This window comes from Adiantum capillus-veneris, chromosome 9, assembly GCF_014529385.1.
Source record: "Adiantum capillus-veneris isolate H3 chromosome 9, ASM1452938v2, whole genome shotgun sequence".
Lineage (NCBI taxonomy): Eukaryota > Viridiplantae > Streptophyta > Polypodiopsida > Polypodiales > Pteridaceae > Adiantum > Adiantum capillus-veneris.
The window spans coordinates 148,002,389-148,018,232 of record NC_140939.1 but is presented as its reverse complement, the minus strand read 5'-3'; the positions used below and the strand labels follow the sequence as shown (position 1 = coordinate 148,018,232).

Below are 15,844 nucleotides of genomic sequence, written 5' to 3'. Positions count from 1 at the left end.
TCAGTGAGATAGTGCAGGGTGTGAGCTTGATGCCGACAAAGATGAGAGCAATGGTAGGGATGGCAGAAGAGTCGTGGACAAGGGCAAGCAGGGGATGATGGGAGCCAGCAAGTCGGTGTCCACCAAGAAGAAGGGGCTCCTTTCGAGCCTGCTGGATGTTCTATGTGCCATGCTCACTCAGCCCCAAGTTATCATTGTCTCCCTGCTCTGCTTGCGCTCTTACTACTACTACGGCACTACTTTGCTTCACGCACCCCGGGTGCCACTTGGTGATTGAATCAGGAATTGGCAGCTTCATGCTCATGCAGGTGCAGCTTCTTAATGGCTTACACATGCCTCCAAAAAAATCAAGACTCGAGGTACATATTTTCAAGCTTAAGACTGAGGGTAGCAGTTGGTTGTTCGTGCATAGTATCGAGTTGCTGGCAGCATATTTATACGCCTACACCAGCTTGAAGATGAAGCTGTAAAACTCGTACTAGGTATTGAGCGACTTGTAGTATTAATATTGTAGAAGTATGTTGCACCTAGAAGGTAGTCTCCATTTGCTGTATTAGATGATGATATATGGGAGTTCTCGAGGGATTATCCTTCTTGGAGACTTTAATGCCCAAACGGGCAGCCTTCTAATGGTCTTCTATGACACCACGCTGTACGGAGGCGATGATGAGAGAGTTGGATACCATATTGAGATGGCACTAAGAATGGGAACATATCTAGAGCTCATGGCCCAATACTCCCTAGATGCACCCTCCTATCTCTTACAGGGATAGAGATCACCGGAATCATATGTCAGGATCGAATTCAAGTAGATAGGGTGAGCATCTGGATACAATCGACACTGGAGCTGGGCACAAAGATGACTTTCTATAGAGAACATATTCTCCAACTCACGGAGGACGGCTTTTTGACGAGACTCAGATACATGGATACACGCTTATCTCATGGGCAATGTCGGATGGAAATACTGGGAAAGAGCTTGTATGTTGACAACAATGTGGGTGAGTCGATGTATACTAATAGAAGATCAACAAACAAGCATGATGGGATTGTTCATCAGTTGAGTCCTTGAGGCATGTAAGTGTGAGAGTTGAACCGTCAAGATGCCACCAATTTGTGAATCTAGGTCATTACATCATTGGGTTGAATGCTATTGTCTACAACCATAGCAAGGGTTTGCTGGCATTTGCACATTTCCAAAAGCCAACTATTTTTTCTGTGCTTAAAAGAGAAAATCCAAAGTTCATGGTACGAGGATTTGCTACAACCGGCTCAGGGAAATGCTAATTGGGTCAACTTTCCAAAGCACTGCTACCCCCTCAACAATATGGGTGCTTGTATGTCGTCTCGACTTAAAACAAACGTAATTTCTTTCAAGCTGTTGCACCACGCACAATTAAAACTAGGGATTGACACTGTTCTTAATGCAAACTCGATAGTCATCTTAGACTTTTTACATGCGCTTGAAAATGCAGTATGTGCAAATGCGAACACAAGCGGCCGCACGAGCACCTCCTTTATTCGGTGTATGCACATATTTCTTATCATCCTGAGCTACAAATCACTGGCGGCAGTGGTGGTATTAGCTAGCTAGTTGGGTCTCGCTTCCTTCAGCTCCTCCGCACTCGAGAACTTCTCGAACATGTCACATAACCTGTTGATTGGTGTTGCCAGGAGGCCAACTACCGTCTCGAAAGGAGGCCTCTTAGGTGCACTCTGATGCCATAACCTACGCAATAAACATTCCTAAGAAAACGTAGGCAAGAGGATAGCCAAGAAAACATACCAGAGAGCCTTTGTTTAAGCGACGACCAAATTTTTTAAAAAAGAATATCCTTGCTTATACGAGATGTGCCTCGTCTATGCGACACATTCATTATTGATTAAACGACGTCTCTGAATTATTAGTCCCTTGCAAACCCCCCCATGGCTAGTAGTGAATCCTCTCCTTTTTTGTTGAGGTCGGGGGAAAATTGATCTATACCGTTAGGTCAACTATCCTTCCTAGCCGTATGAGTTGTTGCATCTATAGGATTGCAACCATGTCAACAAACGTCATAAAATATACGAGAAATAATGTTCCGATTGACACGTGGGAAGGAGGAATCCCAGCAATAGAATTGTAGTCGACACCTCAATGAATGGAATTTCCAATGTCTATATTTGTATCTTTGTATCTCTATCTTTATTGGGTCCGGAGCCATGTTAGGTTTTAGGCTCTGTGGTGTACGCCCACCCACTTAGTCTTTTTTATTTGGTTATATTGTCAATGAGAAGTTGAGAGGTATTTCTCTCATAGCTCGACCCAATACTGTGTTCCTCTCCTTCCTTTACTGTGTCTCAATAAGGTGAAGTGGAGTGCATCAAGGCTCGGGCTGCAGCAGAGCGAAATTGAGCAAGGTAGCTTAGGAGTGGGGCCCACAAGGTTACACACACTCCTAGTAGCTTAGGAGTTGAGCTCTGAGTAGCAAGTCGAGCTGCGCATTCAAGTTAGAGAATTGGGGGCAAATAGTCCATGCGACAGCAAGGTTGAGTAGAATCAAACAGCAGCTCGAGCAACGCTGTACCAACAGAGCACGAGTAAAAAGGTGTATGGTGGCGTGTCCATATACCAAATAAAGAGAGGCCCACTGGGAAGAACCTCAAACCTGAATCGTTTATGCACACACACAGCAAGGTAGGGCGTGTATACCCCCCCCTATGGCTACTAGTGGGAGTAACCGTTCAAGAAGAAAGTATCCCAGGTGGTTGGTGGCCACACTTAATTCAAATCCCTCAATAGAGAAAGTAGGCTGCTTTGCATTAATCAATAGCATTGCAAATCAGGACATCCAAAGGAATGCAAGAGTTCCTGAAATTGGTGACAAACTGATGCACATTCTCTAATGATGCTAAATCCAAATGCATGACAATGTAGCTCCCTTTAGGCAGACCAACTAATCTGGCGTCTTTTTTGGTACTCAAAAAATCTCGGCAGGCCATGATAACATGCCATTCCCCTGACTCTATCAATGCCTTTGTTCTGGCAAGTATCGTAGTAATACAATAAGACTTAATTAGTCATGGTTTTCTTGCTATCACAGCTGGCTTTAGAGACTCAAGTGGAGTAGCCACTTCATTCACTTCATTAGCTCTAGTTATGAAGGTGGCTACAGTGACTCTTGGAAACCTTGTTGACCATGCGTACGTTATTCTTGCCATGTCCTTGAAGCTACAGTCCCAGAAAGGTCGACTCTGTAGATGAGCTCGCCAATGAGTTTGGACTCTTTGTCAGCCAAATGAGAGGCTGCAGGCTCTCACTGACTCCCCCACCAGGAACCAACGCCTAATTCTCATGGACTCCCACCATGTCCTTGATGATGGTCGGACTCTCGCCCAACAACACGTACTGAGATCTCTCTCTCTCTCTCTCTCTCTCTCTCTCTCTCTCTCTCTCACACACACACACACACACACGCGCGCACACATACACAGGCACAAGCTCTTTGCTATCACATGAGAGGCCATAGCATAGTTGGACAGGGTAGCCAATGGCACTAGAAAATGAGGAGGCCGATGAAAGGCAAGAAACACTCGCGCAGCTCATGCAAAGAAAACACATCATCTAGCTCTTCTATCTTCACTCCTTCTCCTTCAAAGCTCACTACCAGACTTGATGGTAGTGAAGATGATGATGGCTCTTGCATGCGCTTGCGTTGTTGACGTTGTTGCTTGATGCCTACAACTCCATCTTCGACTGGTGCTTCTCGTTTCACTCTCTTCTTCTTCTTTGTCTCCACCTCTTTCTCTAGCATTGGCGCCACGACATCGATGGAAAAGTTCAGCAAAGCGCGCCCCCCGATCGTATGCCAAAGCAGCCTCCTCAGCCGTGTCAAAGGTCCATAGCCAAACATGGGCTCCTTGCCTTGCAAAGCCTCGGATATCGGCTGCATATTTGCCCCACGGCGGATGCTATACTCCTCGATAATGCTTCTTGTTGGAGCTCTTGGCAAGCTCTACGGGTGTTAATGATGAGCTTGAAGGGGCAGAGCACAACGTAGAGGCAGAACCATTTTTTATGCCCTTCTTTGGAGGAGTTGTATTTTGCAGTGTTGATGATCTGGATGCAAGGTGACTCTCCGTCGATGCATCTTCGCATTTTGGGGTGCACGGAACCCAGCCTATCTTGTTCACAGCTTCGTTAAGAATGCCATACACCATCAACTCATCTGAGTCATTTTCATTCAATGGCAAACCAGAGCTTGTGCCCAAGCATGATCTCAAGCAAGTTGGGGTGACTTGAGAGGAAGTCTCCATGGACTGCTGGCCATGGAAAGCTTTGTGGACAGCTTCTGTGAACAATCTATATGAGAAAATGAGAGTGGGTCGAGGGGCCGGACTCGGGCGACACCCATTTGAAGGATGTTTCTTACGCACTACTGCCCCTTCATTTGCATCACAATCTTGCACAATGTCATCCTGTTTGCCCACATCTGCAAGGCTTTCTATGCTCGCTGCAAAGAGCTTGGTTCTGAGAATGGCGTGGCCTATACCTGAGGGAAAACCCTCTCATCCAAGCTCAACATCACCCTCTTCTCCGCCACTGCCTCCCAGCTTGGCTGACACGAGCACACGCGAGATAGAGCTTTCTGTGAAGGAGTTTGCGTGGAAAGTTTGCCTCCATTTGAAACCTATTGATTACTCCATAGCTGCCCACAAAAGGACATTGCCTCAGGGTTGCCAGCGAAGGCCTCCTCTCTGACGACCTGTCCCATTTTTTGGAGAAGGATCCGCTTTTGTGTGAGGCTATCACTGCAACAGGCACAGCAATACAGGCCAACACTGGTAAGTACCTGCCCGTGGCGTTGCTGTGTAGAGCTTGTGGTGCTGCTATGTAGAGCTTCCCGCGAGTCACATTTCAAAGGCGCGAGCGCGGGACTATTATAAAAGTGCCTCGCATGAGAGGAGTGCCTCGCTTGAGAGACGTAGGGGCAGTGTGCACGCGTCGCTACTAGCCTCGCTGCGCTGTGTCGTTTAAGCAAGGAAAATTTTTTACATCGTTTATGCGAAGGCTGAAAATTCTGGGCGTCGATTATGCAACGATAGCCGTTGTTTATGCCACGACCAATTTTCTTAAAAAAATATATCCTCGCTTATACAACATAAACCTCGTCTATGTGACGCATTCGTCATCGGTTAAACGAAGTCTGTCAATTATTAGTCCCTCTCAAACCCCCCCAATGGCTAGTAGTGTTAGCATGGAATTTTTCTCCATCTACATCTAGGCATGGCGTTACTTGCCTCCATATCATACATCTACATAGAGGCGTTTCTGCCCACATCAGCCAACATGGCATTTTTAGCCATCTACGCCATTATATACATCATGCAGCTTGGCGTTTCAGCCATGTTGTCATGATGCGATCAACAAGGAACATTTTGCAACAAATTTATTTCATGCCTATGGCAAGCTAAGGCAATACAACTAAGAAGTGTCGTGTCTGGCAAGGCTTTCACGGGAGCGTAGACTATGCGATCAAAGAATTACTGGATTGTAAGGAAGATTGGAAGAAGGAGCTCTCCGTGCTCAGGAGACAATTGAGGGATGTGAAGATGTCAACCACTGTACGCAAGAAGCTCATTCTCAAACAAGAAGAGATTGAGTACAAGATTGAAGAGAAGGAGGCGGATTTTCTTAGAATGCTATACATGAATGGCAAGGCAGGAAGGTGGAGGTCAATGCTAAACAGGAAGCGCAAAGCGCTGGACGATCTTATAACAGAGGTGGATGAGTACTACACTAATGACTTGGAGGATGATGTCTTGGACACGGAGACAAAGTCGGATTGTTGAGGTACATGATAAAGTGCAAGAAAAATAGGGATGATAACGAGTCTGATGATAGAAAAGAGGATGCAAAAATCGACACGGAGGGGGTGACCAATTTTTTGTTGGGTAGCACTTTGACCGACATAGATTCGGTCCCAACCAAGATAACGAGTCGGATGATAGAAAAGAGGATGCAGAATCGACACGGAGGGAGTGACCAATTTTTTGTTGGGTAGCACTTTGACCGACATAGATTCGGTCCCAACCAAGACTCAGGAGACTCAGATCAACACTCAGCAAATGATACAGTAGCAAGAGGAGCAAGATGTTTCAAAGAAGCAGGACTTTGGAGACATGCACGCAGCCATAGTGCAACAGGAGATGCATGGATTATTTGCAGCAGATCATCAGGTGAAATGCAAGTCGGTAGAAAATTGGGAGCAGCTAAAACAGGATTGTATGGAGGACATAAACTTTATGCATGAGGAAAAATGTAGAGTCAAGGAAAAATATGCAGCAAACTGACAAGCAACACACATCATGGAATGCGTAGGAATGTACGCAGCATGATGTCATTCATGCGGATGCAATTGTCTATCCGATTATAGAAATAACATGCGTGGCTCGTTGCATGGCCACATGGCCAGCCAAAGGTATTACCGGACATAAAGTTTTTTGATAAGTGCATGCAAGCATTGGGACTTGAGTGTATACTCGAAAATGGGCATGTTCCCTTTTATAACACAACACACCTTGTATATGGTAGATTGCTGGGAAACATGGGAGGCCAATGCACATGCAGCAAGAGAGTATTATATGAAAGCATTTCCAGCCCTTGTATAGAGCTTGCTAGCTACAGATAATGTTCAGAAAATTGCATACCTAGCTGGGGTCTATGGAACCAACAAAAGCCCTAGCATTTTAGCAAGGAGATAGTTTTCAGCCCTAGTGTTTTTACGTCAGCATAATACTTCAACGTTTTGTAGATTCACCGTGATGGAAACCCAAGAAGCACCAACGTTTTTAGTTTTCAGTTTTCAGTAGTCAGATATCGTAGTAGAAGTCCCAAACCTCGCAGATCTCATCTTCTCACAGTAGATCCTCGTCGCACGGTCAGATCCAGCGTTATTTGCAATTTCAGCCCGAAAAGGTAGATTTCAATATCTATGTTTTCAGCGCGTCGTCATCGCATCGTTGCCATCGACATCATCACCGACATAGAGTCAGAATTCAACAAATAAAGATTGCAAATTTCAGCCATTAGCGGTTTCAGATTTCAGCCCGTCTCATTGTCGTTCTCATCGTCGTCGACATCGTCCGCAAGTCCAAGCATTGTAGAGATTTGTGCAATCAATAGTAGACCATTCTCACCATAGAGAGTGGGACCTTCCGAGGAGGGTTTGACAACATTCTGGTGTCGTATTCTTCTCTCTCTATCTCTCAGTCTCAGTACCTTCATTCACAGTGTTCATCACTTTGTTTTTGTCCATTGTACTCTCTCACTAAAGGAACGGAAAGCTACAGCAAATTTGATTGGGGGTGGTGCTTGTAGTGATTTTTTTTTAAATATATCACTAATTTGACATATAGTTGTTTTAAATATATAGATACAATGAGTGACCAAGGCCGTAGAGTCAAGGTGACAATCATCAAGAGTTTGCTACGAGCCATTGGAGTATGTGGAGAGGATTTTCCGGAGGCTATGGTAGATTAAGAGGAGATGGATGATGCCGATTTAGATAGCACCATCGAGATTCTTGGGAGATTTAGTGTGCCCGTATGTCCTGGGGAGGGAGGGTACATCCTCCCAGCCACATGGGGGAGTAGAGACTTCTTCTCATGCACTTCACACTACAGCGCATCGGTAAGCTTCTCCATCGACAAAATAGTAACACTATCTCTTTTTTACATATAGAAACCTTAATATATATATCCCTTTGATGTATTTGTTTGATTAGGACTCCTATCCCAGGTACATCACATCACGAGAGTCAGCAGCTTACTCCTGATGTGCCTCATGCTATGCAGGTGATACCTGATTCACAGGCTAGTGGCCGTTAGTCCCATATGTATATTTTTTATGGCAATTACAAATCAAATATCAAGTAGTTTTTTTGCAAGTTCATCTCAACATGTTGTATGTTTGTATTGCACTTAGGCATCATCGACAGAGTAGCAGACACTAGCTCGATCGACTGGCGAGACACCGTTTCTCCCACCACTTCCGATGCGCACATGCACTGGTAGTTTAGGGGTCACGTGCGACATCACACCTGATGGGGGTATCCTCTACTTTGGAGCCGGCATTGCCTTTAGACGTCGGATGTGGGACCTTTGCTTATCTTATCTACAACGGGTTCATTTATGATGGGAGTAAGTATTATTTAACATAAAAAATATAAATTATAGTTTTTTATTTGAATCACTAACTTACTTTATTTTGTAATGTAGGGATTAGCTTGAGGATGACAAGAAGTATTTCATCAACACACTAGAGACTGAGTATGGGATAAGATGGAGTGATGAGTGGTTGCTCAAATGAATGTGCAAACTCATGTGTTATTGATGTGACAATGCACGGTAATAGGAGAGAGAGAGAGAGAGAGAGAGAGAGAGAGAGAGAGATGAAAAGTTATATTAACATCTTCAAAAGACCAAGATGACCTATGAGACCATAAAGCTACAATCAATGAATCCGATACAATGTCTGAGTACCAAAAGTATAAAGAACTAAAAATTGAAACTCAATTGAAATAGAGGGGGAGGGGTGGTCACAACAAAAAGTGAGGGTGATATAGTGGTTATTTTTATCTTTATCCCTTTACTATACATATATATTTTCCAACTTACTATCTGTTCCAAGGCCTCTTGAGTGGTTTTGCCCATCTTTCTCCTTGCGTGGGCAGAGAAGCAACAACATGGATAAACTCACATGAGAGAGATAGAATCCTTGGTAGAGGAGGCGGCTATGGATGGATCAATGGATGCATCTAACAAGGCCAAATCTGTCCAATGCATCTTTCTCCTTCAGTGAACTTGAAGCTAAGATTACCCTATACACAGCTAGAGAAAGAAAAACGAGTGTGAGGGGAATTGAACCCCGACACTAGCCATATGAGGCTATCACCACGAGACTCCCCACCACCTACCCTTGTTAGTAAGATTTCAAAGAATAAAAATCATGAATTTATAATGACTCTTACTTTGAGATAAAATCTAACCCAACTTAGGTTGATCTATCAATTGACACATAAGACTAATAGTCCTCATCGTCATCTCTGAGATTAATTGTCAATAAGATCTCATCTTCATTATCCTTGTTGACTTCTTTAGACTTCTCCATTGTTAAATTTGTGTTGACGTTCAATTCCTTTGTAGGCTCAACCTTCATTATTTCTTCCTCTTCGGTGTCTGTTGTGTCAGAGTATGGATCGTTGTTGTTTTCATCATCTACAAGGTCATCATGATCGGAAAGAAGAATTCTACACCTCTCTAACATTAATGTGTTTAGATTTGAGGATGTAATCAATTCATTTTGATCCAGTCCCTCAAGTTCAATGCTATCAATTAACCATTGACCTCTAGGTTGGACATGCACAACTTGCCACCATGGATGAGCATTTGTATTCTTGTAAAAAAACACTCGTTCAACATGAGTTGGAAGAATGTAAGGTTCTTTTGTTGCCCGCATTAAACTTTATAAGTCAACGGGCCAAAATCTAGATAATTATCTTCTCATTGTGACATTATTGCCTTTATACTCGACATGAAACCAATCCACCTTCAAAACCACCTGCCAAAAAGTACAAATCAAAACTTTAAGATAATGTATAGCTTGAAGAAATCTAGATGTTATTGGTGCATGAAAATAGATTTCATTTACCTGCTTGAAGATACGATACAATATTTTGTAAATACCAACTATGGTTCCAACGTAACCAAATTCACTATCGACAAGATTTGTGTCTCTTAAACTTGCACTGATAATTGCTTGAAAGAGGCAACAATGCAAGAATCTTGAGTCAGACGTTGTCGGAATGTGTGCGGCGTAGCTAGGAAGGTGCATAACCTCTGGGTGTGAGACTTCGTGATGAGAGTCACAAACACTTTGTGAGAAAGCGTTTGTGGAGAATCACCAACCCTCTTTCTAAGGGTGACAGAAAATCTAAGAGCGTTCGTGACAGCAAAGTCGCAAACCCTCTTTCCTATCGTGCTTGGAGTCTGCTTGTTCTTGTAGTCGAGATTATGATGAGAGGATCACCAAAGCACATTCAATTTCACTTAAAAAGACCATTTAAAAACACTAATATTTCATCCATGAAACCTCAATGCTCATACAAGCACAATTCTCAATCAAAACCCAAACCTCTTTCATGGTATCATGTAGCCTCGCCCCCAATTTCATAGTCATAACATCAAACAATTGAAAGGAATGCTCGATCTTCCACCTTCACGAAGACAATTTTTTGATTTTGCAGAGATATATGAGCTTATAAAGTGAATCCCACACACCATTTTGATAAGGGGAAACCCTAATTCACTCCCTCACAAGCTCAGATACAAGATTGCGAAGAGGCGGGACTGCACCACACATAGATTGGGCAAGCATGGAAGCTATTACACAGTAGAGAAAAATTATTGGTTTTATCTGTAAAAAGCAGCCCTCTCTCTCTTACCCACGGTTATATCAGCTGATGTGTCAATTTTTGGGCCATTTTGGACCAAAACTAGGTCATTTTTTACAAAAAAAAAGGCATTTTTGATGTGAAAAATCCCAAACGGAGTTAGAAAAATCCCTAAATTTGTGAGATCACTCTCATAATCATAAAAAGCATAGATATGTATTATTTTTCATCAATATACCATTTTGGATCACTTTCCATGCAATTTTGCAACGGTGGCTATTAGCTACTATTTTTGGCAGTTTTTGCCCGTGTCACTCTTTATAGGAGAGATGAGTGTGCCACCATGAAAAACTTGGACTATGTACATTGTCAAACCGAATTAAGCATCTTATCAAGTGGAAAAGCATGCAAATGCACCACATCTAGGGCCACGACTCCCCGAATAGGTATAAACATGATAATGACCGCAATAGATGCTTCAACATATATCAGAATATGTACATAATTGCTTTTATTTGCATACATTGAGAAGTGTCAAGAGTGAGGTGAATGTTTGTATTTCACACTATGTACGTGCCATGGCACGTCATCCACCCCCTCTGAACCTGCACATCCTCTGGTATGTGCCACAACAACATTTGTAGAGAATGAAAACTCATTGGTCAGACGCCATATTCTCACTTTCATCCTGAGTTTGCATATAGTTAGCTTCATCATCCTATTCACTTGGTTGTGCATCAAATGGATCAGCATCCCCTCTTCTTTTGAATACTTTAATTATTTTTCCAGCAATGGGAATTTTCTGTTCTGTCCCATCTAGTTCACGCAAGGTGTAAGTTGCATTTCCATGCACATGTTTGACAACATAAGGACCAAACTATCTCTTTGAAAGATTTCTTATTGTAGAGTGTTGGTTTTCAAGGATACTATTGTACACCAACACCCAATCACCTTCTTCAATGTCTTTTGGTCTGAGTCTATGCATCTTGTCAAATCTGTCATTAGGCAAAATTTGGACTCACAAAGGGACCCTTTAAGGAGTTTGACTTTACCTCTCTCTACCAAAACGGGCGCATGGATAAATTTTTGTAAACAAACTCCAAAGTTGGCGGAGGTTTGACAGTTAGAATGTCCTCTTCAAGCTCTATCTACTGATATATACCACGCCATGAGATTCCTCGTATTTTAGAAGATTTTTTTTTGATTCACTTAGATTCCGACAGAGTTGTCACATCATAGGTGAATCAAAAAAAGAATCTTCTAAAATATGAGGAATCTCATGGCGTGCTATATATCAATAGATAGAGCTTGAAGAAGACATTCTAATTATCAAACCTCCGCCAACTTTGGATTTTGTTTGCAAAAATTTATCCATGCGCCCGTTTTGGTAGAGAGAGGTAAAGTCAAACTCCTTAAAGGGCCCCTCTGTGAGTCCAAATTTTGCCTAATAGGCTTTATTTTTCAACCTTGCATTCTCTAGTCAAGCTTTGGCAAGCTCAATATCTTCAGGCCTTCTTCCCAATTTCCGTATGTGCAATGCAAGAAGGTCTTCTCTACTCATTCCATCTTCCCATGGAAATACCTTCCATATAAAAACTACATCTTCAATTGGTATCACAGGTTTTTGACCATACATCAATTCAACAGGCATATAGCCAGTGACTGAACTATGTGTTGTACGGTTAGCCCACAATGCAAATGGTCGTAACCTTGGCCACTCACCAAGCTTACCTTCACAAGCCTTAGCTAAAGCTTTGATTATTGGAGGATGTCCTCCTTCACTTTTGCCATTTCCCTCTGGCTTATAAGCATAAGTTAAAGCTAGTTTGATGCCCATTCTAGAGAAGAATTCCCTTGCTTCATCAACATCCAATTCTCCTCTATTTGCAGTTATCTTTCCCACACACCCATAGAAACAGATCACATCTTCAAGAAGAAATTTACATATAGCTTGTATACTCTTTGTCCTCAATGCATGCTCTTAAACTTGATTAGAAAAATCTTCTCTTGCAAGCACCAAATACCTCATTTGCCAAAGTCCCAAAGTCATTGTAACCAAGTCCACAAACCATTTGTAATGCATGACTAATGGATAAGTAGGATGTAGTCCATCACGATGCCATACATTTGAATACATTTGGCATGTCACACAAGAATCCACAAACTCAGCAACATCCGTATACATCCCTTTCCACCAGTACCTTTCTTTTACCTTGGGCAAATGTTGCCCATACACCTTGATGTCTTGCCCATAAAATTTCATGGAAATCCTTGATGATTTGTTGCTGAGTAACCTTACCGCATACTACATGCAATGGTGTTCCATCTCTTTGTTTAGGATGCTTCCATAAGTAGCCATCCCTCAAGAACTATCCATATGCTTTTCTTATTATCCTCTTAAATTCTTGCTCAATCCAATCATCATGCTTCTGCTGAGTACTTAAGTAACAACCTATCAAGAGCCATTCATCCTCATATAGTTCCTCTGAAAAGGACTCTAGGTGAAGACACAAAACATGCATGACTACTCTTTGCATGATGAATACTATAAAACTTTGTGCCTACATCATCTCCCTCAATAATCATGTCCTGTTCATCTTTATACCTTGCCCTAGATAGCATATCTGCCATTGGATTGTCTTTCCCTGCAATATTCTTGAACTCGGGATTCAAGGACTTTATGTAGGCTATCCATCGCAGCATTGCAATATCAGGAGTCGAGTAGTTTGTGATCATTCCAAGAAGAGGCAAACAATCAGTTTCCACAACCACTCATGCCCCTATAAGGTACTCCTTGTCACACCTCAGTGTTGTAACCACCCCCCATAGTTCCCTTTTTACTTGTGCATAATCACGTTGGCAAGAACTCAGAATCTTGGCTCCAAATCTCATCACATACCTTTTTCCTTCATCATCATCTTGCCCTACTGCCCATCCTATCCCTGTAGGACTCGTGGCCACTGTCACAATGATAGGTCTCTCACATGCATAGTCTAACTTTCTCAAGGTTGGCGATGAAAGAAGTAGCTTCTTTAGCTTTCTCATGGATTTTGTGTGCTCTTCTTCCCATAAAAACTTCTGATTCTTTCTCAACAACCTATAAAGGGGATCTGCTGCATGTGCATAATGTGGTATCCAAATAAAATAGAAGATGCAAGCACCAAAAAATCTTTGAACTTCAGTTATAGCTGTACATGTTTCTTTCATGTTTTTGATTGCATCCATCTTTTTTGGACAAGGCCTTCTACCATAAGGACCACACATATGCCCCACAATCAACACTTCATTGACACCAAATACATATTTTTTCCCTGACAGGGTAAGATTAACTTCTTCCAACTTTGACAAAATCTTCTCACAATCTTTTATATGGTCTGCAACAAACTTATGGCACTCCCTTGAATCCATAGCTTCATCTTTATCTTTGTCTTCACATCCTTGATGGGCACATCATCAAGAAATGGCATTGTGATTTGAGGTATGAAGTCATGTAGAACCTTGTTCATTCCATTCATCATATGTGGAACTGAATTTGTTGCTCCTTGAGGTAAGGTACACATCCTTACTAGTGCCAAAGGTGTTTTCATAGTTGTCAGATCGATCTCTACTCTCAACATCTAGCTGAAATTGATCGTACCCTGAATAGAGATCTCCCATTGAGTAAATTGACCTTCCTACAAACGACTCTGCAAATTCATCCACTATAGGTCCTATACCCTCATTCCTGATGGTAACCTTGTTTATAGGTTGCATATCTTGTATGAACCGCAAAGCTCCATTCTTCTTAGGCATAGTGAACCACCTGTTTGAATATGACACATAAGAAGGCTCCAAGATACCCATGCTAATCTTTCCATTGAGTAGTTCTATTAAATTTGGCAAATGTGCTTTTAGAACCGGAATTGGGTGTAAATTCCAAGTTACATGAGGGATAGTGAAGATCACCATAGGTGCTGCAGCATTAGGATCAACACACCCTATCTCATGTGGCTGGAACGCAAAAGCCTTACCACGTCTTGAAAGAATTTCTTTAAAACTCTTCTTCTCTTCTTCTGTTAAAAACTCCTCACAACCAACTTTTATCTCTTTTAGAGATTCCATTGTGAACTTGTGTCCAGTTCTTTTTGGATCCCTGAGACTCGATCCCCGAGACTCGGCTGCAAAGAATCTTGCTCTGGATTTTTCTTGCAATCTGATGGTAAAGGTAAGGCCACTGTTCTCACTTTCTTTGCCACCGTTTTCTACTTGGTCTCCACACACACTTTCAGTCCTTCATTAGCATTGAGATCTTTCTGATCTTTAAAATCCTCAATCACATCATACATTTCCATAGAGCATACTTCCACAATGTGGGTTCCATCTTGCATGCTAGAATCCATTTTAGCTTCAAGCTCAAGCATAGTAGGGTGAAAGCATGTTAACCTGCCGCACGTTTTGTGCTAGTTAGCAGTTTCAAGGTAGCACATCTTCAAAAAGTTGGGCGTCCGGTAAATTTTTTACAAATAATATCAAAATTTGTCGGAGAGTGTACATTTGGATTCCTTGTTTCAAGTGCTTTCTATTGATATATCATATGTCATAGATCTTGGAGATGTAGCTCAAGTTATTGTACTAGTTAGCATATGTCAAAATTGTGCTAGTTAGCATTGTCCGGGACATGAAAAAGCATGACATGTTAACATGCTTTCACCCAGTATCTGCATGAGAAACTTGTTTAGAGAAACGTTTTTGGGTGCATTTCTGACACCCCGTTTTTTGTAAATTTGTACATATGGACATGACGCCCGATGTCAAAAGGGCGTGTGGGCTTTCTTTTTGTGGGTTTTTTAGCTTGCTTTAGCAAGCACATCTACATGCACTGCAAGTCGCTAGTATAGTGACAGCTGTCAAGCTACTGTAAGTGCCCGTTGGTGAGTTTTTTGAAGCGAGACTTGTATATAACTAAAACTCATGTACAAACTTAAAAAAGTTCAGAAAACATCATAAATTTGTAGGTTTTAGCTCGTTGTGTCTCCTTGGTGCTCTTGGATGCAGTTTTTTGCCCCAACTAGCCTTCTCTACGTGTAGTCGTGCTGGGGCAGATTTCTGTTCGCGTCATTTTGGCTCATGGCGGAGTATGGAATCAATTTTGGTCATCTTCAGATTTCTCGCCATTCATTTTTCAAGCTTTATCTCAAACTTTAAACTGCCCCAATTGGAGTTTTGCTCTTCAAGTTACGACTAGTTCTCTACACGGTTATGGCTATGGCAGCCTAGTGGCAAATTGTGTGTAGGCAGATTCGGAGGGCATGTATCTATGAATTGTGGAATTGATGTTGAAGTTGTGGGTTTGTGGTATTCAATGGTGAAAGAGGAGGCCCTTGTCTTCATATGCATTGGTCGGCGTGTGCTGTAAATCCATGCTTTGGCAG

The 15,844-nt window shown here is 42.2% G+C and overlaps 1 protein-coding gene and 1 pseudogene across 1 annotated transcript; one reads left to right on the top strand and one right to left on the bottom strand.

Moving 5' to 3' along the window:
• Positions 1–3,536: 3,536 nt before the first annotated feature.
• LOC147451342 (uncharacterized) lies at positions 3,537–5,172 on the bottom strand (annotated as a pseudogene).
• Positions 5,173–5,592: 420 nt separating this feature from the next.
• LOC147451341 (uncharacterized) lies at positions 5,593–6,120 on the top strand. The gene is made up of 3 exons (XM_086520907.1): positions 5,593–5,816; positions 5,849–5,951; positions 6,058–6,120. The coding sequence occupies exons 1-3, from the start codon at positions 5,593–5,595 to the stop codon at positions 6,118–6,120; spliced, it is 390 nt and encodes a 129-aa protein (XP_086377033.1).
• Positions 6,121–15,844: the final 9,724 nt, after the last annotated feature.

Coding starts and splice junctions, on each gene's coding strand:
- LOC147451341 (XM_086520907.1), top strand. CDS start 5,593: ATGTCAACCACTGTACGCAAGAAGCTCATTCTCAAACAAGAAGAGATT. Junction 5,817..5,848: donor GATGTCTTGGACACGGAGAC/AAAGTCGGATTG, acceptor CATGATAAAGTG/CAAGAAAAATAGGGATGATA. Junction 5,952..6,057: donor TGGGTAGCACTTTGACCGAC/ATAGATTCGGTC, acceptor ACTTTGACCGAC/ATAGATTCGGTCCCAACCAA.